We start from the raw sequence: 26,567 nt of genomic DNA, 5'->3' as shown, positions 1-26,567 counted from the left end.
TGGTAACTGGACGTTTGACCTAATTAAAAGATAATAAATCTAAATGTAGAGACATTTCCTTACAGTTTAAAAAGAGAAGTTCTGCCCACCCTGATCAACTTGTTTCTGAATACCTTTAGTTGCTGGCTTAGTGGGGAAGATGGAGATGGAAAGGCAACAGTTATAAATTATTTTTGGTTGGTGTTTATTAAAATGATTTTTCTTTCTTGTAGAGAGAAATTCTAAAATAAAAACACTCTAAACTTCTGGGATCTCTCTTACCCATACAATCAGCACAAACACAGTGGGGCCAACCAGTCCAAGTCCCTTAAAGAATACTATATATAATAGTTTCCATGTGCAAGAGGTGGATCACTCTGAAACAGGCTAGAGAATGCTAGAAATGCTTTATCAATACCGTCTCTACATGTCTCACTTCTTTAAAATTAGCTTTCAAACATCAACCTATCAGGACGGAGATTGCCACATCTACAGAAACAGTTTAATTGCATATTATATCCTTATCCCATTACTCATCCCTCAGTTATGCTAAGCAGCAAGCTACATAAACATCTGACAGCATCAACAACGTACAGGTTTAATTATTTTCCCAATTTGCATTTATATCAGTGAATAAATTGGAAGGTATCAAAGTATGGCACTGAAGACATAATACATATTCAGCAGCATGTCTTCCATTTTTGAATCCTGGTTTAAAATTGGCTAAGTAAAGGCATATACACCTCCATTTGAATTGGAGATTTTTCAGTAACACATGCATCTAAGGAAAGGAGGGAGTTGGGGAGAGGGAAGGAGGAAAGAAGAGAAGAAGGGAGAGACCAGAAAAAAAACAGAGGAAAAGAGAAAAGAAACAGAAAGAAGGTATGGTCTGAAGGTGACATTACTTCACAAAGGAGGTGACAAATGACAATTGAACCTGCTTCCACAAGCAGACATTTTCTAAGGTTGTCGTTGAACATACAAAAATGGTTCATGAGAGTTTTCATCTGTTGCTATTTTCACTTATACTAAAAACCTACAAAACCCCAAGCCTTGGTCTGTCCAAGAAAGATAGTACCAGAAAGAGAAAGATGTGACCCGCTCAAGGGTTGTGCTCTGCAAGGAGCTCTGCACTGCAGTCCATGAATCCACAGTATTTTGGTCAGATCTGGTCTGTTTCCTCACACATACTCATAGAGTCTTACAGATAATCTTTTATATCAGAATATTATTATCAACCATTCTTATTTCCATTTTTTCAAAATTTTTCATTTACTCAAAGGGCAGGAAAGATGAGAAAATAGAAGAGAATGGTAAGATTTAGAGGGAAACATGAAAGGAAAGTATGCTCTTTTCCAACAAATCTACTAAAGTATAACAAGACTTTGAGAAAGAGTGCTGATTCATGGACTTCCCTTAATTTTTTTTTTTTTATTTCTATGAAATACACGCAAGGACATCAATGTACTAAAACATTTGGTCTGTGAAATAGCGGAATCATTAGCACCAAAAGGAGTCATGAGCTTGTATATATCATTAAAACAATAAATGTTAATTCTTGGTCATGGGTAAAGGTATTTTTCATCTTACATCTCAAAGTTCTTGAAAGTGCCTGTAAATAAGAGAAATAACACTTCAAACTCTCCATGGGGTCATCGACACGCACCACAGAGACAGTACTTGGCCTTCCCAGTTCTGGTTTCTCCGGTGGACAAGAAAACCAAGGTCCCCAGGAGCCCTAAAGAATAGCCTCCACGTGCACCCACTGGTGTGCAGGAGGGATTCCCCTGGACTGTGTTCAGGAATGCGCTTTTGCTTGCTTTTTTTTTAAAAGAAAAAACAAAAGCAACATGCTCTGCAGGGCATGGAGCACCTAGTGCAATCGTCTCCTTGCTCTGACTCCCGACTGCAAAAGGACGAAACCATTATATGTTCTGCTAATCCCGGCCTGTGGACTAGGCCCTTGGCCTGCCATGCTTGTAAACTCAGGAGTCAGAAGGTCTGAGGGCGAGAGCCATCATCATCGCCAGATCTCCCCAGCAATGTGTGGCCCATTGGTACAGCGGGTGATTCCTCTTGCTTCTCCTTGCCTTGGCCTTTAGTTGAAGTTACAACAAGTCAAATAGCTGATGCTTTTCCCTTCCCCAGGTAAGGGTGATGATACACTGTTCACAAGGGTGTTCTGCCTGGCTTCCCTGATGAGGCGACACGCCAAGTCAAGGAAGAGTTTCTCCACGTTATCCGATTCCTTGGCTGAGGTCTCCAGATAATACATGTCCTGGGCTTCTGAGAATTCTTCTGCTCTCTGCTGGGAGACCTCTCTCCTTTCAGCCAGATCAATCTTGTTGCCTAAAACAGTGGTAGAATCACAGACGGAATCATCATTTGACTTTTTGCAGGCTTGGAAACAGCAAAATTCAATTCCTAATCTGAAGTCAAACCAGACAGATGGGTTTGTAAAGCCAAATAATGGGAGTATAATTATTGGAATGTTTATTTTAAAATACCAGTGCCATATGTAATGCAAAGGACTAGAAACAGCCCAAATGCCCATCATCTGGGCACTGGCTAAATACACTATAATAGACCCATAGTAATTTGTTACTGTGAAAAGCAATAAGGAACATGTCTATATATACTGCCAGTTGAGACACTAGGATGTATTGTTAAGTGAATAAAGCAAAGTAGAAAAAAGTAGTGTATAACATACAACTGTATATCTAAGAACAAGGATGAAAAATATACACACAGTTTATTTGCTTATTTTTTAATGGGACAATAAACCATAATCTTAATTTTAAAGATAATGATTACCCATTAAAAAAAATAAGGTTAAGCCTGGGTCAGCGTGGCTCAGTGATTGAGTGTTGACCTATGAACCAGGAGGTCACAGTTCGATTCCTGGTTGGGGGTGTGCAGGAGATAGCCAATCAATGATTCTCTCTCATCATTGATGTTTTTATCTCTCTCCCTCTCCCTTCTTCTCTGAAATAAATAAAAATATAAATATATTTTAATAGGGGTAGAGAGGGCTAGAAACTAAAAACTCTCTAAATATATCTTATTTTATAGATTTGACTTCAGAATTTTATAAATGTTTTACATAAATAAATAATTAATTATAACTATACAATTAATATGGAATTAAATTTAAAAAGCAATTCCTAAAGTTGAAAGCAAAATTACACAAGTGAGCCTGTTTATCCTGAAACAGCATAACCCACAGAGAAACGATTTCATGTGAGTTTAAGAGACCGTAACTTATGCATCTCTAGTCACATATACCCCAAGAACAAAAAGAATTGAAGGAAAAAAATCTTAAATTCTTGCAGTAATCATCTTGTCAGTGGTAGTGCAGGCGTTGTTATTCTGAGGCTGCTATGAATGTTTGTTGGGGATAAAGCAAGTGAGTGGTTGTGCAAGTGTCATTGGGACAGGGATTTTTGTCATGAGAAAAAGTAAATACAGATATAAGATTAACAAGGTTAAGTAAAATTTCTGAAGTTCTAAATTATAAATGGAAGTAACCACATGAATAATTCATGGTGTATTTTATCTTTCCAACAATTTACCTGCAACTGAAACAGTTGCCCTTGACTGGGAATCAAACCCCACACCCTTTGGTCTGCAGGCTGGTGCTCTAGCCATTACTCAACAGGCCTGGGCTAAATGGATGTATATGTTACCATAGAAAATCATGGGTTGTTTTCTGTTTTCCCCCCATGCAAAACAGAGGTTTACTCTCCTACAAAATGAAATAAACTGCAGAATTTCCCTTAGTGGATTCTTTCTGAAAATTAAGAATTTCTCAAGTTAGCATAAATGAAAGAAGGGACAGAATTAGCCAAAGTCCATTTTTTAGGCAAAAAAACAATTGCTTCAATAATGAATTTCTTATCAACTTAAGAGAGATATTTTACTTTTAGACCAGCAGTTTCATGATCTCATAATTAGATTTAAAATAATGGTTATCAGCCCACATAATTTCACGGCAGTCTATCTTCTTCCCTAGAGTCTCCATTGATAGAAAAATCAATCAGCAGTATTTTCTACTTTCCTTTTCTGAACCATCACCATGGGATAGGACTTATTTAATTTTCTCTTCAACTGCAGAACTAAATGCTGGCTGGCTGCTCGAATTATATAGCTGTAGATTATATCCTTGGAAGGCACCAGTGCTTTGTGTGATTATACATCCTCTGATGCCCAAAAATAAATTTCCTTCCTCATTAGTCCTTACTTACCCACTAGCACAGTGATGACCTTGTTGCTGGCATATTGTTCTATTTCCCGCAGCCACTCAGGAAGGCAGCGGAAGGATTCCTCACAGGTTATGTCATAGGTGAGGATCAAGGCATTGGCGCTCCGGTAATAACTCTGAGTAATGGACCGAAATCTCTCTTGACCTGCTGTGTCCCAGATCTGAAGCTGTAAAGGCATACAAGAAGGATCAGGTTGGAGAAGCAGAAAAGAAATAAAAGCATTGCTTGACTTTAGCCGAAACCGGTTTGGCTCAGTGGACAGAGCGTCGGTCTGAGGACTGAAAGGTCCGGGGTTCGATTCCGGTCAAGGGCATGTACATTGGTTGCCGGCACATCCTCAGTGGGGGTTGTGCAGGAGGCAGCTGGTCGATGTTTCTCTCATCATCGATGTTTCTAGCTCTCTATCCCTCTCCCTTTCACTCTGTAAAAAAAAATCAATAAAATATATTTTAAAAAAAAGAAAGAAAAAAAAAGAAAAAAAGCACTTACCTTTTTTTTTTTTTAATCTGTTGTGTGTGTCTAGTTAGGGATAGGGGCTTGCTTTGATTTGTTGTTGTTGTTGTTGTTGTGTGTGTGTGTGTGTGTGTGTGTGTATGTGCTTGTTAGATTATTTTTAAAGTTTTCCCTTTATTCTTTTTTTTCTTTTCCTTTTTATTGAATTGATTGGAGTGACATTGGTTCATGAAAGCATACAGGTTTCAAGTCTACAACTCAACGAAGTATCATCTGCACAACGCATCATGCACCCATCACCCAATCAAAGTCTCTTTTCATCTCCATTTCCCCCACACCTTTTGCCCTCCACTACCTACCTCCGCCCCTGCTGGCTATCACCACACTGTTGTCTGTGTCAAGCTCCATTCCAAGCATTTTACATGTAATAACTCAATCCTCACAATGACTATGAGGTAGGCACTTTTAACTGTATCCAATGCTCACATGGGGCACAAAGACATTAATTAACTTGCTCACCATCTCACAGCCAGTATGTTCCAAAGCCAGTCCCACCCGGCAGTTTGGTCCCAGAGTCCCTGCTCTTAATCACAATGCAATATTTAAGAGTCAGGATATAGGGAGAGCCGTCATTCAGCCAGCAATTGGAGAGGGAGAAAATCCAACTTCACCACCTTTTCCAGTTCAAAGTTCAAATGAATGTATTAAGGTATTATCTTTGTTCATAAAAACAGGAACGGTACCAAGGCAGAAAAAAAAATAATTTTTTCCACCACTTTCAAGCTCTGTGACCTTGACCAAGTCACTTAGTCTCTTCAGGCTTCAGCAGTTTCTTTATAAAAAGAGGTTAATAAACCTGCTGAAAGTGCACATTTTCTGAAGTCATCTATCAGTTCTATGGCCTAATAAAATAACCAAAAAAAGAAAGGCAAAATACTTCACTTCTCCCCAAATTTCCCTGCACAGAACAGAAGATACTGAAAGACAGCTATCCTCCAGAGAGACCGCTGAGTCAGAACAAACCGGAAGACCTTCAGAAATAACCATGATAGTCTTCCCTTCTAACTGCATACATTTCACACGTCGAGCAATGCAATTTCACCCCCTATAAACAGAACATCCTTTCCTCAGAGAAGGCCTGGGCACCCTCGCATGAGGCAGGCTCCCCAGCCCCAGCCCCAGCCCCAGCCCCATATTCTCTCCTGCAACCCACCCTATAATTCTCACAGCACTCGACACATGTGAACCATCCACTTATCTGTAATAATTTGTTTATCAGGTGTCTGCCTCACTAAACTGAAAGCTTCACGAGGGAGAAGTCAAGGTCCAATTCACCCAGTCTTCCCTGCACCGGTGTGTCTGGCAAGTAATAGGAGGTTCAAATATTTACCGATGGTCTGGCCTAAGTCTCACAGCAATCCAGTGGGTTCGGCAGGTGTATGCCTCCCCTTCATGAACAGGAAACTCCACCTCCTAATGGTGACTCACAAAGCTGGGACTCAGACTGCAGGCCTTCCCAGCTGAGGACGCACTTCATGCCGCTGTGCTGTTTGCTGCCAGAGACTCATTTACATGGGCATTGGCATCCAGCGGGGATGAGGCAGGCGGGGTCACCCGCTGCTCACACCCGTTTGGCCGAGGCACAAAGGCTCTCTGATTTGGAGTTACAGCTGCTCTTTGACGGTGGACATGGAAGTGTGTGCAGGCTGCAGGCGACCGTACAGACGTTCTGGCTTTTGCTGGGACAAAGGTTACTATTTCTCCCCTGCCCCAAACATACAGACATGGTTCCCCTCTGCTAGGACCTTAGAACAACGGACTATTGTTTTAGTGACTCGCGGAGCCTCTAAAATCACTTGTGATGGGACTTAGCACTGTCAGTCATTAGAAAGCAGTGTGTTCTCATGACTGGCGCATCTTGAGAACAGCCTCAAGCATTAAAGCCACTGAAATATTTCCTGAAAGTGTAATTGCATTACCTTGCCAGGATGCTTTCTCATAGGAGGCTACCCATTTCTTGAGGATATCTATATTTAATTGCCTTTATCTTTTAGCTCAGTTTCATCACTCTCTCTCTCTCTGCAATTCATTTGCTCCTTCTCAGCATTTATAGCTCATTAATATGTGCAGAGCACTGTACTAAGCACTGGGAGAATACAAAGATGAATAAAACACAACCCCTGATCTCAAAGAGCTCACAGTCTGTAAGAAAGATAAACACAATATTAACTGACCATAATAAAACATGAGATGTCCTTTTAAAGAGGCACCAGCAGGAGAAAGTTCCTCCTAGCGTTAGTCTCATGCCAATCTGTTCTCATCGCCACAGCCACGGGCTAACCACATGGGGCTAGGCTGTTCACGGGCTCTCTTCTTTACATTGCTTACACCTCTGTTGCCTCACCGTCACAATAACCTACTGTAATCATTGGTTTACTCGTGTGTCTCTTTACTAGACTAAGTTCGTTAAGGGCCAGGACTGTCTCTTACTTTATACCCCAGTGCCTTCCTAACACAGTACATGGTACACGGTGGACACATTTGAGTAATGGCTAGTGTCCAAGGATTGTGGAATCACAGAGTAAGGGTTAATTTTGTGTAGAGTATTAAAGATGTTTTCATAGATAAAATGTTTGAGCTAGATAATAGTAAGTTACTAGGAGCAAGGTGCTTTACCTAACACTGTGCTTGGAACAAAGCATCTACTATAATAGAGGACGTATAAATAAATGGATAGATGGGTGGTCGGATAAGGAAATACATGTGCATGCTTTCAAGACTTTGCTTTCTATGCAAAATACACCTGATTAGAGGGGGTGAGGGGAGAGTCTATTACTATAATTAATCTCCTAAAGTTAAAATATGGTAGACTAGCTTAGGACATTCCCTGAGGACTCCTGGACTGTGAGAGTGTGCAGGCCGAGCTGAGGGGATTCCCTCCCACGGCGCACCCCCCACCAACCCCAGAGCAAGAATTTTCGTGCACCGGACCTCTAGTTTAATTATGCTAGACTAAAAAAGATCAATGGAAAAGAGAAAATTCTGTATGCTTTAGTTACATTTTCTGGGCAAGGTCACCTTCATTAATGCAGAGCACCTTACAAAAAGGGCCTCTTCCTCAGTTTTGCTTTATTGGCTTGGCACTAAATAGCTATAAGAATCTTTCTAAAACTTTTTTATTTTCTGTCTTCAATTCTGGGAGCCATTCTAGAAAGAATGAGGCTTGTAGGGGAGCACGGGGGGAAGGGGATGATGAGAAGTCAGGGGAGAAACCTCGGTTCTGGCCCTGCCCTGCCACTCGTGGATTCCGCACCGTTTCGGTTTTCCAGCTCTCCGTCGCTAATGTATTTGGTGTAAATGTCTGCAGTAAGGAGCCACTTGGTGGAGTCACTGCTGGACGACACCAGAGAGCTGTCCCCCACATAGGAGCCTCATCCTAACACTCCTCTGTGTGTCTCTGGAACGCTGCAGGAGCACCCTGGAGCTTTTCTGTCCTTCCCCAAGCATTTGAGGGCAGGAATGCAGGTGTATACAGGAGAAGGATGCAAATGTCGGGGACTCAAACTTGGAGTGCTTGGGCTGGGATCTAGCTGGGCTGATGCCATGGTTTTCACTGTGCAGCTGCTGCCAGGGCCGTGGAATCTTTCCATGGGCCTCAGCTCTGGAAGACCTGACAGTGGAATTTCACTAACTCAAGTCTCTCTATCCTCCTTCCGTGTGATTAATCTCATTTCAACCTTTCCAACACCTTCTTTCTTTCCTTGCTTCAAGGTGACAAGCTTATTCTGCCTTCCTTCCCATCTTCTTTCATGGCAGGGGAGACCCCAGGGAGGCAGTGGGATGATTCAGATCCTGCCTATCTCCCACCTCCCTTCCTAACTGTGAAGCCACAGATAAGTAAGTCACTCAACCTCTCTGAAACCTACAAAATGAAGATAAACCCTGGCTGGTTTGGCTCAGTGGATAGAGCGTCGGCCTGGGAACTGAAGAGTCCCAGGTTCGATTCCAGGTACAAGGGCATGTTCCTTAGTAGGGGGTGCAGGAGGCAGCTGATCAATGTTTCTCACCGATGTTTCTAACTCTCTATCCCTCTCCCTTCCTCTCTGTAAAAAATAAATGAAATATATTTTTTAAATGAAGATAATTTTCTATATTTGCCTCACAACAGTTATAGTAAGGATTAAGTCAAATAGGACGACATGTGCAGAATCAACTAGCAAAAGGACTGACACATATTGGGCACTTGATAGACACCATCTCCCTTCTCCTGTTGTCGACACCATAGTTCTTACAGGCATCAAACTATCCAGAGGCCACAAAGGGGGAGGGAGAGGTCATGCATCCCTCCTGAACCTCTCATAGAATCTCTCCCTTGCTAGGAACAGGGGGATGATGGGAGATAGCAAATGATCCATGTGACTGAATGACCTATAACCAGGGTAGGAATCCACTGGCTCTTCAAGGGGTTGCTGTTCAGAAGAGGTAGCACCACCTCCTGGCCCAACTCAGGAGAGAGAGATCCCAACAAGAAATGCCTGCCTTCCTTTTAGCATCACCTCTGATGTGACAAAAACAGGACAAACTTGCCTTAGCCCTTCTTTCTCTGTCTTCCCATCTGTAAATGCATCATCTACAGCCCCTTCCTGCTCCCATAAAGGGAATGAGCTCTACTGGGAAATAAGCTGCTATGACTGAGTGTATTATTTTCAATGAGGGTTTCAATTAGGAGATATGAAAAATGTTATAAAAGCACCATTTCCTCTCACATAGCACAATAAAAGCCTTACTGAACACGTAGCATCTTACCTTCACTTTTTCACCATTAATCTCCACAGTCTTAATCATAAAATCAACTCCAATTGTGGCTCCTTGACCTGGGGGGAAAAGACCCTAAAGAAGAAATAATGGAAAATAATAATTAAGCAAATCTTATAATTACAGAAAATTTTCCCACGTCCCCCACCACCAGTCCCTTCCTTTGGCTGAGTTAACCAGCAGAAAGAAGAACCTAGTTAGTGTCCCGGGAGACCTGTGTCATTTAACTTTACATGTATGTATGTTTTGAAGGAAAGAGAAAAGAAGGAGGAAAGGGGAGAGAAAAATTCTGAAAGGAAATGAAAGAAATGGAAAGGGGGACAAATAAGGGAGAAGAAGACAGAGGATGAAGGAGAGAATTGGGAATGGGCAGAGGTGCAGATCTGGTTTCAAAAAATGAAACAAAAAAATCAGACACAAACTAAGACTGAGTTGCATTGAGCCACCAGGATGAGATCAGGATTGTTAGGGGGAAGGCAAAAATGGGTGGGTTCTCTAAAAGAGGTAAAATCAAGGAAGATCCAAACTAGTTCTCAGTCTAGGGCATGGACATTCATGGAGGTGGACAACAATCTGAGAAACAACAGGAACGCAGTATGAGAAAAATAAACATGGCAATGAAGCTTTTGGATTTCCCCCTGCCCTTAGGGTGATATATTATTACATGAGACCCAGGCCAATGATACTGGGAAGATAACTGAAGAAACCAGTCATTCAGGATTAAAGACCAATAGAAATAGCACTGAACCCGGAGGTAACAGCCCAGGATCTCTGTTGACTTCAGGCAAACGAATTACCCAATCTGGGCCTCAAATCCAGTGAGTTTGAAGCTGCTATAAGCATTTCTAAACAAAACAAAGTTTATCTCAAACTGGAAGCTACACTAGATTCTATCAAAATCAGATGCGTAATGTAATTGACTGTTACATAATGTTTCCTGTAAGCTTAGGGAGGAAGTTCTATCAAGAAAGAACATTTCACCTAGTTTCTCTTCCCTCGTCACTTACATTCCAGAATTTCCAGAAATCAGAGTAAAATGGATTTTATTGGCTCTGGCAGCTAAGATTGGGCCATCTTTAATTAAATCCGTTCCTTACTAAGAGAAATCTTTAATTTATGTTTAATCTTAAAAGACTGAGCTTCAAAACAACAGAAAATGTTCCATTGCATGTCTGCAAAAGATGTAAACATAAACATTCATAACTTTACTTACAAATATTGAATCAATTTTCTTCTATTTTGGTTTGGCTCAAACACGAGGCTGCCAAGCTTCAAGCGTACAGCTCCAGCTGTTTTGCAGGCTAACAAATGCCACGAAAGAAAAACAAATCCCTTCTAATGTCTTCTCCCCTCACTTTGCTCCCCAACTCCTCCTGCCTCAGCAACAGCTGAATCCAATTCATTTTAACTGCCTACTAAATAACAAAACCACACATAAGCCTGTCTATGAAATATGAACTTTAGGGGGAGCTGAGGGACTGGGAGGGGCAAAAAGCACACAGAAATGAAAAATAAGGGGTGATGTGCTAACTGGTAAAAATCTGTTCAAAAGTGGAAGGTTTTTTTTGATTTTTGTTTGTTTGTTTGTTTTGTTTTGTTTTTTTGTTGTGTTTTTGTGTGTGTGTGTGTGTGTATGTGTGTGTGTTTTACCTCTAATGACAAGGTTTTTCCTTTAAAAAGATGCCTATGGTTTCAGAAGATAGAACATATGGACGATAAAGATGAAAACCAGGAGACCTGAGTCTAATACTAGCTTGGCCACTAACATTGATATGTGATACTAAGAGTTCACTTCATCCCTCTAGACCTGAGGTTTTTACCCATAAAATGAGAGGCGTGGGCTCTTTAAAGGATCTTTCTGCAATAAGAGGTGGTCAAAGGAATGACTGAAAACTTCTCTACATTTCTGCAGTCTTGTCCTCCTGCCAATGTTGGGTGGAAGTAAAACCAGTTGGAGTTTCCAATATGACGCCCCTGTGGTTTTGACTGAGTCTGTTACTTTTGATTTCACAAGGCTGAGACTGAGCAAAAAGCAGGAGACCTATTGTGTTCATTGTAATGGGGGAAACCCTGACATTTCCAAAGGTGACTCTCTGTCCCAATGCTGTTTGCCTTATCCAATCTGCCTCTCCAGGTTTCCCCAGAGCCACAGGCTGTTATTGCTGTGAGGGGCCTTGAAGGACACCAGGCCCCTCATATCCATCAGGAAGGCAGGTGGGCGGTAACCTACCCAGGCTCAGAGATGAGTCAAGGACAGAGCTGGCACTAGGACCTGTGTCCTGACTCCCAAAGCAATGTCCTTTCCATGGCACCAGCTTGCTCTGTGCCTCAGATAAAAGAACTAGTCTCAACTTTCCCAACTAGCACTTCATGAAAAATGCAAGATGCATGTATGATAATCCCAAAAAGGATGCCATTCAAATCTTTTCTGGAAAAACACAAAAGAAGGTCAACCTCAGAATGATTTCCCACCATTTCTGTATAAAAACAAGTATATAATCTCTGGCAATAATTCTCAACAGGGCAGCCCCAAAGGAAATTTGTACGCAGATCATAAGATAAGGGCTCAACCCACGGCAGAGATTTTATTTAGTTCAAGTAGTCCTTCACTGTTCTCAATTCATTCCACTTAACAGATCTAGAAAAATCAGCATATTTGGTTCTGAACCAAAACAATTCCCTCCATTTTCTGAGGACTTGAGAATGCAATCTGATTGGTTTAATTTGTATTTGAGTTTCAACAATTGAATATAAAAATCAAAATAAACGAACAAGAAATCTAATGAACAAAATAAACTGATGAATAACATAGAATAAGAGGTATGGAAACATGGGACAGATGGACAGAGGAAGCGGGGAGAAGGGATGGGAAGACATTAACCAAAGATCTTACATGCATGTATGCATTACCTATGGGCACAGACTATAAGAGTGGTGAAGGCCTAGGTCAGGGTGGGAACTAGATGAAGGGAGGCAATGGAGGGGGAAAGGGGACATCTGTAATCCTCTCAAAATAAAGATTTTTTTAAAATTAATATTTAGGTTTAATTTGATATCTAGATTTATTTGTTTCCTCCTTTGAGTTATTATTAATAATCTACTTATTAATCTAATAATTTGTTTTTTAAATCCTCACCTAGGGATATGTTTATTGCTTTGAGAGAAGGAGAGAATGAGAGAGAGAGAGAGAGAGAGAGAGAGAGAGAGAGAGAGAGAGAGAGAGAAATTTATGTGAAAGAGAAGCATTGATCAGTTGCCTCCCATACCCACCCTGACCGAGGATTGAACTCACAGCCTAGGTATGTGCCCCGACCAAGAATCAAATCCAAAACCTTTTGTTGTAAGGGATGATGTTCCAACCAACTGAGCCACCCGGCCAGGGCCTAATCATCTATTTTTGATGCTGCACACTAAAAACAAATCTACTTGCCCCTTTTCATTAAAAGAAGCAACAAGACCATGGGAAAGTGGTGGTGACCCAGAGAGCCATGCTTCCTTGAGGTGCTTTAAAAGCTCTAGCCTAGGCTGCAAAGCTGGTGCTCTTCCACATGGCGAGTTAACAATAGGCAGCCAAGAGGCTGGCGCGGGGCCAGTCACCTGTCCTGTTATTCCTCCTAACCCCACCGACCACACCGAGAAAGCCAACCCCGGACTTCCGAGTTCTCTTACCTGAGTGAATCGTCGGACTAGGCACGTCTTCCCCACGCCGGCATTGCCAATTAAAACAATCTTAAACAGGAAATCATAATCTTCCATACTCATTTACACAGCTGCAAGGCAAACAAACACAGGCAAGCGTGAGATGGGGCCTGGTCAGACTTGCCCGCAGAGCTGAAGCTGCACTGGCCCTGTCTCCTCGGGAACAGTGGGTCTGACTCATTTGAAGAGCAATTTAATGCTCCCCTCTGGTGACTCTGCTGGTGAGAGGGGAGCACAGGTGTTTGGTCACAGATGGACTTTATTCCTCCCCAGCCACCACGGAGAGCAAATGACACAGATGTTCTTTCACCTGGTAACCTTTACACTTCCAAGTAGTCAGGTCGCAGGTCGCTCGTGTGATAAGATGTGTTTTCGCATGGAAAGGAGAACACAGATCTATGTGCGGAGAAGTCGGGGTGCAAGGCAGCAAGGCAAAGGAGAACCCATCTCTTTCTCTCCGAAGTCCTCACTGATCTTCCCCAACTATCAGTTAAACACCTTCATCATTCCTCTGTCCTAAACTTCACTTGCTATATACAGTTATTTCTTCAAATGTCTATCCCATCCTTGAGGAAAGGGCTTACCTCTTTCAGCTCTATTTTCCTAGGGACAGAGTTACACCTAGTAAATGACTACTCTAGAATGAAATATTCACTAATGGTCATATTGCTTAAGTTATAGGCCTTAGCTTCTCCAAGTGTGCTAAGAATACTATATGCTCTACTTCAGGGGACCGTTGTGAAGATTAAAAAAAAAAAACAACAACACCTATAAAATAGAGTCTTAGAATCCATAAAGCCCCATCCTACTGAAAATAATTGTAGTGTACTGAGTACCTACGATGGTACTGTGCTAATCACCATACAGAGATCTCTGCCATTAAGACCAACATGAGAAAAGCCAAACAACATCAACAAAGTTCAATTCAATTCCAATCAGTAGCAGAGCTCATTTCATAAGGTGCAGGCAGAACAAGCCGGGTGGACTCTGGAGGAGGAGGGAAAGGGTGACAGCAAGCCATGAGGGGAAGGATGCCTGGTGAGCTAGAGAAGCCTCAGCCAGCTGGACGGCAAATGACTCAGGGTTTCGGGGCAGAAGCAGAGCCCACTGTACTGTCACCTGACAGGCAGCAAGAGGAGTAGGTTTCCTGTATGCAAAGATGTGTTCTCTGTGGATCTTAATTTCAACCAGTCCTTGGGAAGATGACTTGACAACCAGGCCAAATGCAGCTGGCAGCTCATGGGGTTCTGTCTCAGCTCAGGGGACCATGAAAGGAAAATATTTCTCTGTCAAGAACCTGGGTCCGTAAGAAGTCATTGTACTTGCTATATGCCAGACAAGGTACTTGGCACCTTTTCTATATTCCCATTTGTTTTCATAAGTCTATGAGGTGGATATTTATTTATGTTCTCTACTTTACGAGTGAGTAAATGGAAGACAAAGGAAGTTAAGAGGCTAGCCTGAAGTCATCAAAAGGAGCCAGAGAAACCTAGGTTCACACCCTGACTTTTAAGTCTGTGCCTTGAAGGATAGTGAAAATTTTTTAGAGTCTTAACTTCACCACCAGCAAAATGGGGTTAATAACATGTATACCACACAGTTGTGATGCTTGAAGTAATTAATGAAAAGCCCCAAGGACAGGATCTGGCTCTTAGTCACCCCAAATCTTCACTGTGACTCACACTTTTCATGGTCTGGTTTCTGCTTTCATTATCGCAGGCACCATCTCTGCCCATGCTCTAGGCTCACTAGATTTCTCCAGTTTCTTAAACACCACACAGAATGCAACCTCCCCTCGCTGCTCCCAGCCCTGGTAACTTTTATTCCTTCCTTAGATCTCAGATTAAACATAGCTCTCTCTAGTGTGCTTCTCTGACCTCTGAGGGGGACTGGGTACCCTGCTATATGCTCCCACAATACCCTCCTCCTCTCCTTTAGTAGTACTCATCATGTTCGACTGTACTTAATCATATAGATCTGTCTCCATCATCATGTCTCAGCACCTCGGCCACACACACACACACACACACACACACGCACACGCACACGCACACGCACACACACACTCAGGACCATGAGCAGGATGAGAGTAACGAAGTTGTTCAGTCCTGATCCCAACCTGTCCCCATCATCATCATTTCACTATATATTATTAATTCATTTCATCCTCCAAACGATCCAATCTGGTGGACACTATTAGCAGCCTAACTTGGCAAATGGGGATACTGAAGCAGAAGAGAAGGTAAATAAAAAGTTGTTAAGACCTCACTGAAGTTGTTAAGACAGCCTGGGTTCATTTCCCTGAACTACTGCCCTGTTGTGCCTTTCACAGTACCTAGCTCATAGTAAGAGCTTAAAAAAGATCTGACACATTAAATGATAAAGGGTAAGCACTTAAGAAATATATGATTTCCATTCTCTCTTGTGGCTTCAAATCCAAAATTCTTTTCCACCTCACTGTAGTAATCTAAATAAAAATCAAGGTCAAACTCTGAATAAAAACTCAGGGACAGAATATGTTCATTAAAACTCAAGCTGTTAACAGTGAAAAGAAAGAAAACACAGTGACAGCACAAGCATAGCAGAAAGATGTGAGGCTATGTGGACCACCCACAGACCACAGCTCATTGCTTTCATGAGCCTATAAACATGGAATACAGGATAGGGCTGCATTCCTTTTCTGAGCTTAAACTGTTTGCCACACGTTTACTTCTCCATATTTGGCAGAGGTCAAAGAAGCAAGCAGAGAATCTATAGAACAGCATCTATACTAATAATAGAGGAATATGCAAATTGTCTGGGACACCATCACAGTAACAGTAATGATCAGCAGGCTGTATGGGATACCAGGCCAGCAGGGGGGTTAGTGACGGATGACCAAACGACTGAACAGCAGGCTGTGTGGGGCGACCAGGCTGGCGGGGGGGAGAGGGGGCGGGCAGTAAGGGGCAACCAGGCCGGTGGGGGGCCAGGGGGAAGGGGAGGATTGTTAGGAACAACCAAGCCAGCGGGGGAGGAGGGTTAGTTAGGAGCAATCAGGCTGTCAGGCAGAGGTGGTTACGGATGATCAGGCTTGCAGTGGGGGGAGAGGGTGGCAATTAGGGGCAATCAGACAGGCAGGCAGGTGAGAAATTAAGAGCCAGCTGTCCCGGATTGTGAGAGGGATGTCTGACTGCCGGCTTAGGCCTGATCCCCAGGATCAGGGACAGTCAAACATCCTTGAGGGGGTCCCAGATTGGAGAGGGTGCAGGCTAGGCTGAGGGAACCCCTGTGCACCAGGTCTCTAGCTCAAATATAACAACCTGAGGAACAGGGCTCTTAAGAGAAGGTTAACAGTGCCCAAATCATGCACCTTCAGGAAAGGAAGGCAAAGAGTTATCTGGTCCAAGTCCACAGGCATCATCAAGTCTCATGTAGTTACCACCTGGAGTGAGCCACAGAATAAAAATTAAGGCTCTTCTTCTTTCTATAAGAAATTACTTTAATGCTCTATTGAATTAAAAAAAAAAAAAAACATCTGGGAGGAAAGTGTTTGGATTCTTTAAAAATGCAGGCTAAGGCTGAACTGTAAACTCCATGTTACCTGCTGTGGTTACTGTTTTCTTTCTAATAGAAGACACAATGCTGAGTGAAAAGCTCACATAATTCTCTGGAAACTGCACTCTGAGGAAGCCCTTCTGCTTGGTGAGTAATGCAACAGCTCAGGCATCACCGATCACCAGGTGATGAGGCAGGTTCCCAGGAAGGGAAACCCATCCAGAAGCAGTCAGGTACACCCATCCCTAAAGGGGGAGCAAAGTCACACCTTGTCTGGGAAGCAAGCCCCTGCCAAGACATGCCACTGGCTAGGCGCTACTCTAGAAACTGTATATTCTATTATTGATGATGATGATGATAGCTGACACTCAATGTTTATGATGTGCCAGGTTCTGTCCAGGAATATTATCATCCCTGGCTTTCAGAAGATGAAACTGAGGCACAGAGAGGTTATGCTAAACATATACAGCTAGTTAGTCTTTGGACCAAGATTCAAACCCAGACCCATCAAACTCCAAAGCACAACTCCTTCTGAAGTAGATGCCGCTGCCCCTTGCCTCGTGTTAATAGCACTGCTCTATCTGTCATAAGGGCGGAGGCCCAGGTGAATGGAAACCCAGCCCCTTTGAACTACAGTGCTCTAGAATCTCCCCGCTCTGGAAGCAGCACCCACATTGATAGGTTCACACACTGATTCCAGATCATACAAGCACTGCTCCTCACTGTGACCTCTGAGCGCAGGTTTCTTTTAGGAGCTGGACCCAGATTTTCCCTGTATAGCATGCCCACAATTCCGTCATCATTCATCCATGTAACCAAGTACCAGGCACAGGGCACAGAGACAGGATCATGACTCAGATAAACAAGCAAAACCCCAAATGGCATGATCACCACAATAGCTCTAAATAAATGGAGATATGCCTAAGGTTCAAAACAGAAAAATTAGACAAAGGAAAGGAAAAAAATGAGTTTAAAAAATATATAGGAGCCGAAACCAGTTTGGCTCAGTGGATAGAGCATCGGCCTGTGGACTGAAGTGTCCCAGGTTCGATTCTGGTCAAGGGCATGTACCTTGGTTGCGGGCACATCCCTAGTAGGGGGTGTGCAAAAGGCATCTGATCGATGATTCTCTCTCACTGATGTTTCTGACTCTCTATCCCTCTCTCTTTCTCTCTGTACAAAATCAATAAAATATATTTTAAATAAAAAATAAAAATAAAAAAGATACAGAAACCAGGTACTTTGCAAAGCTTAAAAAGAAAAAAAATTGGGGTGGGGAGGATGGGAGCGGATAATGGGGGGCGGAAAGTGAAGCTATGTAATACTTTCAACAATAAAGATTTTTTTAAAAAAGACAAGAAAAAAATTCTGAGCAATATGATTTTGGCAACATAAATCATTTATCAAAGTGACCTTTTAAAAAAACAAAACAAAACTGTATTCACCATTGTGAATCAGAACACTTCCCCCTTGTCCTTCTGGTCTAGTGTAACAGATAAAGTCAAGGCTTCTAGTGAATAAAAAGCAAAATCCTTGTCCTACCTTCTGCCCAAGAAAAAGATAATCTGAGGACATGTCCTTGTTCAAAAACCATGTGTCTCACTCAGGTCCTTTCCCTCTCACAGTCTCACCTGAGACTCTGTAAACTGGAGAGGAGGGAGCGGGAGGTGAGGGTTGGGTGGACAGGTGCTACTACCCCTCCCAGGACAGCCCATTCTCTCACACCACACAGGCCTGAGAATGAGAAGACCCGAGTCTGCTACAGAGCTGTGTTGAGTGTCCTCCATAAAATGGGGATACTATTAGAGCCTAGATCACTGAGTTGCTTGGGAGACAAATAAAATAATATGTGGAATAGTGATCCTTTTTAAAATGAAATAATCACATTTTTTAACCCTCTGATAAGAGTCATATATACAGACTACAGGACATACAGCAAAACAAAAAGGAAAGAAAATCACCTATAATTTTTCCTTCTCCACACCTCTTCTGGGGATAAGACCAGTTAACATTGTGGTATATACATCCTTCTAGTTTTGGGGGGTTTTTTTTGGTTTTTTTTTTTTTAAATCTCTATATACTCACATCTATCTGTATATTTTATAAATGTATGTCTTTAAAACAAAAACTGAATCAGCCCTAGCCAATTTTGCTCAGTGGGTAGAGCACTGGCCTATGGACTGAAGGGTCCTGAGATCGATTCCAGTCAGGGGCACGTGTGCGGGTTGTGGGCTCGATCCCCAGTAGGGGTGTGCAGGAGGCAGCCAATCAATGATTCTCTCTCATCATTAATGTTTCTATCTTTCTGTCTCCCTTCCTCTCTGAAATCAATTAAAAATATACTTTTTTAAAACAAAAACAAAAACAGAATCATAACATTATACAAAGTTGTTGTTTTTTCTATAGAGAAGTATTTTCCCAAAACCCAACATAAGAATTCATGGTCTATGATCAGAGACCATCAGCATCCATTCAGCATTTGCTCCTATAACCCTAAATACTCAGAAATGGAGAGGGGAAGGACAGTGACATACCTTTGAGAAATACTACATACTACAACCCAATGTTGGAAATTTAAAAGGTTCTAGAAATTCCCAAAATTAAGAAAACTGGCTAACCTTGTTTAATCCAGGGTTTACCAAGCATGATTGTAGCTCAGAATTCTTTTCTCATATAACACCTTTTAATGCCCTTTGCTACTAGGGCGCCATTAAACATTAGTGTAATCAATGCTATTTTATAGCATTTGAAATTGGGGCCATACAGGTAGGGCTGCTAGATGAAGGAAGGAAGGGAGCAAAGAAGAAATGAAGAAGGGAAGAAGGGAAAGAAGAAAAGAAAAGATACCAGTTAAATTTGAATTTCAGATAGCAACAAATACATTTTAATATGTTTATTCCAAATATGACATGGACATATGAATAATTTTTTAGTATAGAAGTGTGTGGAACATACTTACACTGAAAAAATTATTGGTTGTTTGTCTGAAATTCCAATTTAACTGGGCATCCTATATTTTATCTGGCAACCCCACCCAGGGAAAATTTGAGTCAGCAAGTCCAGTAAAAACAGAGGCCCTGAACACACACCAAGCTCACCCAGAAGCTGTGGAGGGAGATTTGCAGAGCATAAGAAACAGAATACGCCAAACAACCGAACAGAGAGAATAAAAAGGGGCAACACGTGACATTGAAGAAGGCATTTCTGAGCTGGGGCTCTTTAGATGCTGGGCCACACTTGGGGACTGGGCTGGGTCTGGCATACGGGGCTCTGAAGGCGAAGTCTCTCCATCCTGGACAACCCCAGCCGCTGTGGGCTTTCCTCCAAGTACATCTAGGTGCGTGCACCTGCCCGGTGGAGAAGGGAGTGCTCTACCTTCTACTGCCCCAACTGTCCTCGAGGACAAGAAGCGTGCTTCAACAAGACACTCGTGTCTGCATATCCCTCCGCTGTGCTCAAGATGCATACGCTGAAGTGAAAGCATTTGATCCATCTCTTGCTCTAACAAGGTTCTGTCTCAGGAAGCTCATTATTGCTTAATTACCAGAAGGCAATTACTAAACACTATTATAATCAACTGCTGCAAGCTCACTTGCTTAACACCGGCTGTTAATTTCATGTTATTGCAAGGTAATTATGCTCCTTGGCTAGGGGTGTCAAACACCCCCCTGTGCCATCCCTGCTCCTACTTACTGGGCCATATTCTCCAGCTTTTTTATATGGTCCCTTACAGGGGACCTGCCAATATCTCATGGATGGCTCTGATCATTCAATATGCAGGTGAGGAAACTGAGGGTTTAGGTGACAAAGTGACTCACCCTAAATCACACCCTAGGAAATTGCTAGGTATCCTCTGTCTCTTAACCACCTGGAACTTCTCTGCTTGCTGGAACACACTATGAAGTTCCAGGTTCCTGAGAATGTGGACCATGATTTGAACACTTAATATGGGCCAGGAACTATGCTAAATGTTTTCCATATATACTCTTACTTAACCTTTTCAACAACTCCATCGGGTAATTATTATTATCCCCATTCCCATTATACAGATAAGGAAATTGAGCTTCACAGAGGTTAATTTGGTCAAAATTAGAAAACTAGTGAGTAAAAGTACACAAATCAAAACCCACATCTTATAGGTAAATGTTAAATTGGAATTCTATCTCACTTTTTATGCTAAAATAAATTCCAGATAAATTAAAGATTTGGATTTTTTAAAAATAAAAACATGAAAGTACTATAAAAAAGCATAATATATACAAAAATCTTAAAGTGGGAATAACCTTCTAAAACTCACTCAAAATCAAGGCCAGAAGACAGGGATGGGGAACCTTTTTTCTGCCAAGAGCCATTTGGATATTTATAACATCATTCACAGGCCACCAAAATTATCAACTTAAAAATTAGCCTGCTATATTTGGTCAAACATTTAATTAACTCACCCCTAATGCCTTGGCAGAGCCAGACCAAAGACCAAATGATTCCGCGGGACTTAAGCGGCCCATTGGCTGGACGTACCCCACCCCTGCCAAAAAATAAATAGATCGACCAGTGACTCATTAAATCTTTTAAAAATTCTATATGACATAACAACAAAAATGAACCGATTGAAATACGTACAACCAAAGGCTAACTTCCTTAAATGCATAAAGAGTTCCTCCTACAAATCAGTAAGAAAAACTGAATAACACAACAGAAAAAAAAAAATGGGTAAAGACCATGAGCAGATAGTTTATAAGACAGAAAATAAAAGGGGCACTTACATATTTTTTTAATGATCAGCTTCACTCTTAAGAGTAAATCAAACTCTATAAAATGTATCATTCATAATTGTACATTATAATCATAAGTTTTCATTGTAAATGTAAATTATAACTCATAATGAAAATCATAATGGATGTTTAAACAGAAGCCATTTTTCATTGCAGATTGGCAAAGTTCATTCTGTATTGGCGAGACTGGTACGCTGGTGGTGGGAGGTGTTAGGTTGAGGCAGTGGGGAAGTCCAGAGCCGAGGCAAGCATCTGCAAGGTGGACGGTGACAAAGATAGCTGGCTAGCTGGCACCTTCCTAGGGCCTTCCTAGACCCCGGCCCGAGGCAGGAATTCCACACCTCTCATGCCCTCCGCCCTCCCCTCCCTAAACACTGTATAAAAGAAGTGCCTATGCTGCTTTTTGGCATGAACTTCCCTGGCCCACCTTGGACCAGAGAGCTTTGCCCTGGAGCACAGATTAAAACCTCCTCCCTTTTAATCGCCTGGATTCCGTGTCTTGCTTCTGCTTCGCAAACCTCTTAGCTGGGACCTTACAGGAGGTGAGTCAATGCCACCTCTATGGAGGGCAATGCTGATTTAAAACAGAAAGGCTATTACAACCCCTCTGACCAGCAATTCCACCTCTAGGAATCTATGCTACACTTACACTGACGCACGTGCACAAAGACACTTGGAATGTCATTACAACAGCAAATAGAAACAGTCTGAAAGTCCAGCAGCAGGAAAATAGTTGTATAGTCTGTGGAAACTATACATCAACGTACCACGCAGCCTGCTATGGACATCTGTCATGTGCATTAAGTGAAAGAAGGAAGGTGGAAAGTGGTGTGTATAGTGTGAACAGGGGGCATATCATTATTTATCTGCGGAAGCATGAAGGCTCTCGGGAAGGATACGAAAGAAAACCAGCAAGTGTTACCTCTGGGGATGCTGAGGTATCTAGTTTTTTCTAGGAAAAAAGATAACCTCCAAATCCTAAAAAATTATACTCTGCTCTTCTATTCAGTGTACAGTAGTGCTTAATACAGAGAGACGCCCTTTAAAAAAAATCTTTTTGGGGTGCTGTTTCTCTGTTCTTTTCTTTGTCTGCTCTGCTGCACCCTTTCACATGACACTATCCCACCTAGATTCTGGATACCACTGCTTCTCTATTAAACCATATCTCAGGCCCTAGCCGGTTTGACTCAGTGGGTAGGGTGTCGGCTGCAGACCAAAGGGTCTCGGGTTTGATTCCAGAAAGGGCACATACCTTGGTTACAGGCTCCTCCCCGGCAAAGGACATCTGCAATGTGCATTAAATGATCAGAGATTGTGCAGGAGGCAACCTTTTGATGTGTTCCTCTCACATCAATGTTTCCCTCTCTCTTTCACTCTCCCTAAAAATCAATGGAAAAATATCCTTGGGTGAGGATTTTAAAAATAAATAAACATATCTCAGCACAGCAAATCCCTATACCGTAGATTCATTCTTTCAGACCGATTTCCCTCAAAACCAAGTATCTGGTGTATGACAGCCAAAACCAAAGGGTAGAACAATAGTGTATCTATGTCACTGATAAAAGTAAAACTCTGGCACATGTGTATCATGCATTCCCGCTCTGAAATTACTCTCACTGTACTCTGACACAGAATCTTCCTCCAAGCATTCAAAAGAGTGAGGTGCCTCCAGCCATGCAGCATGCCAGCAACAACCAGAAGAGCATTCATGCTCCTTTGATACCAAATCAGAGCTGCTGCTAGGAAGGATGAATAAGGTCTGCAAAGATAACTCCCTGCTGAGCAAGGCCAAGGACATAACCTCCAGGGAGGCTGGCATGGAGCCATCGATGAGAGGGAGCTCCAAAATAAATAAACACTAAAAATAAAGTAGGCCTGAGACCTTCAAAGTATTATTTTTAAAAAGCAAAACAATAAAATATTTTACTGTTCATAGTCTTTGTCTGCACTGTCTTTTATATTTTCCTATTTCCTGGACATACACAATACATTTGGGATACCAGACACATAAGGAAATTGAAAATTAAGCCGTGAAACAGCATTTCATCAGCGTTAACCAAAGCAGATGTCTGAATCAGGTTGTTAAAGTAACAATGCTCTGTCACCTTCCAGAGGGAGCAGGTGTCCCTGCCCGGAGCACAGGCTGGCTCTCCCACAGAGAGGTGAGAGGAGAAGGGAGGGTGGCTACACTGGGTTCCCCCTGCACTAACTCCCCAGACAGAGCTCATTGGTTTGGGTACGAAGCACCTGGGCGCAGGTGCTTGACAAAGCGTCTTGGGCGCTCCTGGAAATACTAGCACCTTGTTTCCTGGGGGAAAAGAAAATTACCCTTCCTACTCATTAATTGCTTTCCAAGATGGAGAGATTCTATCTGCAGATCATGTTTACTGAACTGATCTAAAAAAAGGCCCTTCCAGACCCAGCTTGCTGTTTCCGTACTCTGCACAAGCAAGCAAGGCTCCCTCTGTTGTCCTCCTCCAACAATAAACAATACCACCCATAAAGAACTGGGGAGGGGGGGGGGGGGAGAGGGAAGGGGAGGAGTCGGGAGGTTGTTCCCTGGCCCTCCTTGTTGCTCTAAATCAGGGACTGTGTCTAATCTCTCCTCTGCAGAAGCCTTCCTGAGCCTGTCTGGCTGGACCGGAAGGGCCTTCTTATCAGTATCTTCAGTCTCCTCCCCGAGGCTGCGCACACAATGCAGCCTGGCCAAGTGGCCAGAGGTCAGGGCTGCAGCCCACAGTGGGACGCAAGGCCCACCAAGGACCGAGGTGTCTCCTCCGCCAGGAGACTCTCGCTCCAGCTAAACTCTTATCAGCTGTTTACGCAGATTCCCTCTGCACTGGAAGCAGGACAGAATGGAAGAGAAGAAGGTGTCCACGTGCTCTGGGACTCACATAGATGAGGATAAGCTACAGGAATGTGCTTCCTCAAGAGAAAACTATCTGTCTACAGCCTATCGGAAAAAACTATCTGTCTACAGCCTAGGAGCTCTACACACACCAGCCCATTTCATCCTTGGGACAGCCCTGCTGGGAGGGGTTTCTTAGTCACTGTTACTATCCATAAGCTTTTATGTCTAAACAACACCTTAGGGTTGCAAGTGCTTTGCTCATTATCGTATCTGCATCGTGGTGAATTCCTATGTGGAAGACGAGGTAGATATTCTTTCTCAGCATGGTCCCCCAATACACACACAGCATGCCAAAAGCCGTCTGTCACCAAGGTCCACAGATTTTCTTTCAGAAATGTTGCTTGAATTCCCTCTCTGCTCCAGCTTGTCTCTACCACACCCACATGGCTCAGGCCCTGGTCAGCTGTCACCCAGCCAATCTCCTGTACACTTCTAACCAGGAGACGTATAACATGGCACAACTTTCCTCAGTAGCAAGTTTTCGATTTTCATCAAACGCCTTAGCAATGTGCATCCTCTTTGACCTAGCAATTCTGCGTGGGGGACTTTTCCTAAGGAATGATTCCAAGATGTGTACAAAGATTTCTTCACAACGAAGTTCATTCCGGTATGCACACTGGAGGAAGGAGTAAACTGCCATCCAACAACAAAGAAGAAGTTATGCTTTCATAGAGCCACACGATGTAACATGATGAAACATACTTGAAAGGAAATACATTTTTATTGATTTTTTAAGGCGGGGGGGGGGGGGGGGAGGAGACAGGAAAGGAGAGAGATGGAAACATCAGTGAGAAAGAACCATCAAACTTCTGCCTCCTACACACCCCCTTCTGGAGTTGCAGGGGATCGAGCCTGCAACTTGGGCATGTGCCCTGACCAGGAATTGAACTGGGGATCTCAACCACTGATATACACCAGCCGGGTAGGAAATGCATTCAAAATGCTTACCTCTGGGTGGCGGGATTATAGCTTATTTCCTTCTTTATAGGCTTATATCTTTCCCAAATTTTCTTCAATAATCATGAAATTTAGAAAAAAAACACTTTGTGGAAACACCAGTGACCAACCACTTTCAACTGGCCCTTCCAGAAATCATGATCTTTCTTGGTACAGGCCAAAGCCATCACAGAGTTCAAAGTTGTCATGCACTGAGCTCACTGCTGGGAAATCACTTTAGGGAAAGAACTGAACCAACTCAGAATGCTAAGTGAACAAAAATGCTCACTACGTCTTATCTAAGAGAATTGGAAACAATCCAAACGTCCAACAAGGGATAGTTCAGCGTGGAACATCAACACCCTGGAATGCAGGGCAGCAGTTAGAAATGCCGATTATGAAAACTATGCAGAAATATGAAATAATGTTGACAATGGGCTATAAAATAAAAAGAATACACAAAGCTGCACTTATCAAGACTTCGGCCATGAAAAATAAGCCTGCATGTGAACAAGGGCACTTCAAAAGTAAGAACATGTGTTGTGTTAGGATTATGGGATTCCAAGGAGCTTATTTTTTAAGTTTTTTTCCATTTTTAAGTACGTTTTTAACATTTTGCATGTACCACTGACATTTTTTTTTAAATGTAGAAAACATAGCACAGGGGAAAACAAATTACCAAAAGGAACACAATCACTGTCAGCATTTTTATATGCTTCTCCCTGTCTCTTTTTCCTGTACACTGGGTGGGTTTGTTTGGTTTTTATCATTGTAATCATGTTCAAGTTTTCTTAAAAGTAGTTAGAAATCATTTTGATTTTTTTTTTTTAAGAATCCATGAACTTAGCATAAAATCTGTATGAGAAAAACATCGTGGTGATTTTTTTCAAGTGCTATCAAGAGATCTGGCCCAATATAATGTCTGTAACAACAGCAACAACAAAGCAGAAATATTTCACCATTGTGACAGAATAGACAGATTGGTCAAAATTCCTAATGCGTGCAGAAAACCCTTAAGCCTATTTCAGTGGCCACAAACCAGGAGTGAGTGTTACTAAGGCTCATGTAGTTGGAAATTAGAAGGGGTTTTACAAGAGTGAAAACAGAAAGATGCAATGATGAACTATGTTTTCAGATCAGAAAAAGCTTGAAGGGAACAAATTCAATCGGTCATTGGGTCCAGAATATTTAACCTCTCTACAT

The 26,567-nt window shown here is 42.4% G+C and overlaps 1 protein-coding gene across 3 annotated transcripts in view; it reads right to left on the bottom strand.

Annotated features, from left to right (window-relative positions):
- Positions 1-563: 563 nt before the first annotated feature.
- The window catches only part of RAB30 (RAB30, member RAS oncogene family), a 71,799-nt gene continuing 45,795 nt past the window's right edge, over positions 564-26,567 (bottom strand). For all 3 annotated transcript variants that reach the window (XM_084895292.1, XM_084895293.1, XM_084895294.1), the window contains exons 2-5: positions 13,179-13,279; positions 9,501-9,584; positions 4,224-4,407; positions 564-2,328 (exon numbers count right to left, since the gene is read on the bottom strand). In XM_084895292.1, coding sequence (XP_084751418.1) covers positions 2,078-2,328; positions 4,224-4,407; positions 9,501-9,584; positions 13,179-13,271 — 612 coding nt within the window. In that variant the 5' untranslated portion in view covers positions 13,272-13,279 and the 3' untranslated portion in view covers positions 564-2,077. The remainder of the gene's footprint in view (positions 2,329-4,223; positions 4,408-9,500; positions 9,585-13,178; positions 13,280-26,567) is intronic.

Source organism: Pipistrellus hanaki (genome assembly GCF_964339955.1).
Source record: "Pipistrellus hanaki genome assembly, chromosome: 9".
Classification (NCBI taxonomy): Eukaryota; Metazoa; Chordata; class Mammalia; order Chiroptera; family Vespertilionidae; genus Pipistrellus; species Pipistrellus hanaki.
The sequence above is the reverse complement of the archived record's forward strand: the minus strand, read 5'-3'. Positions and strand labels throughout refer to the sequence as shown.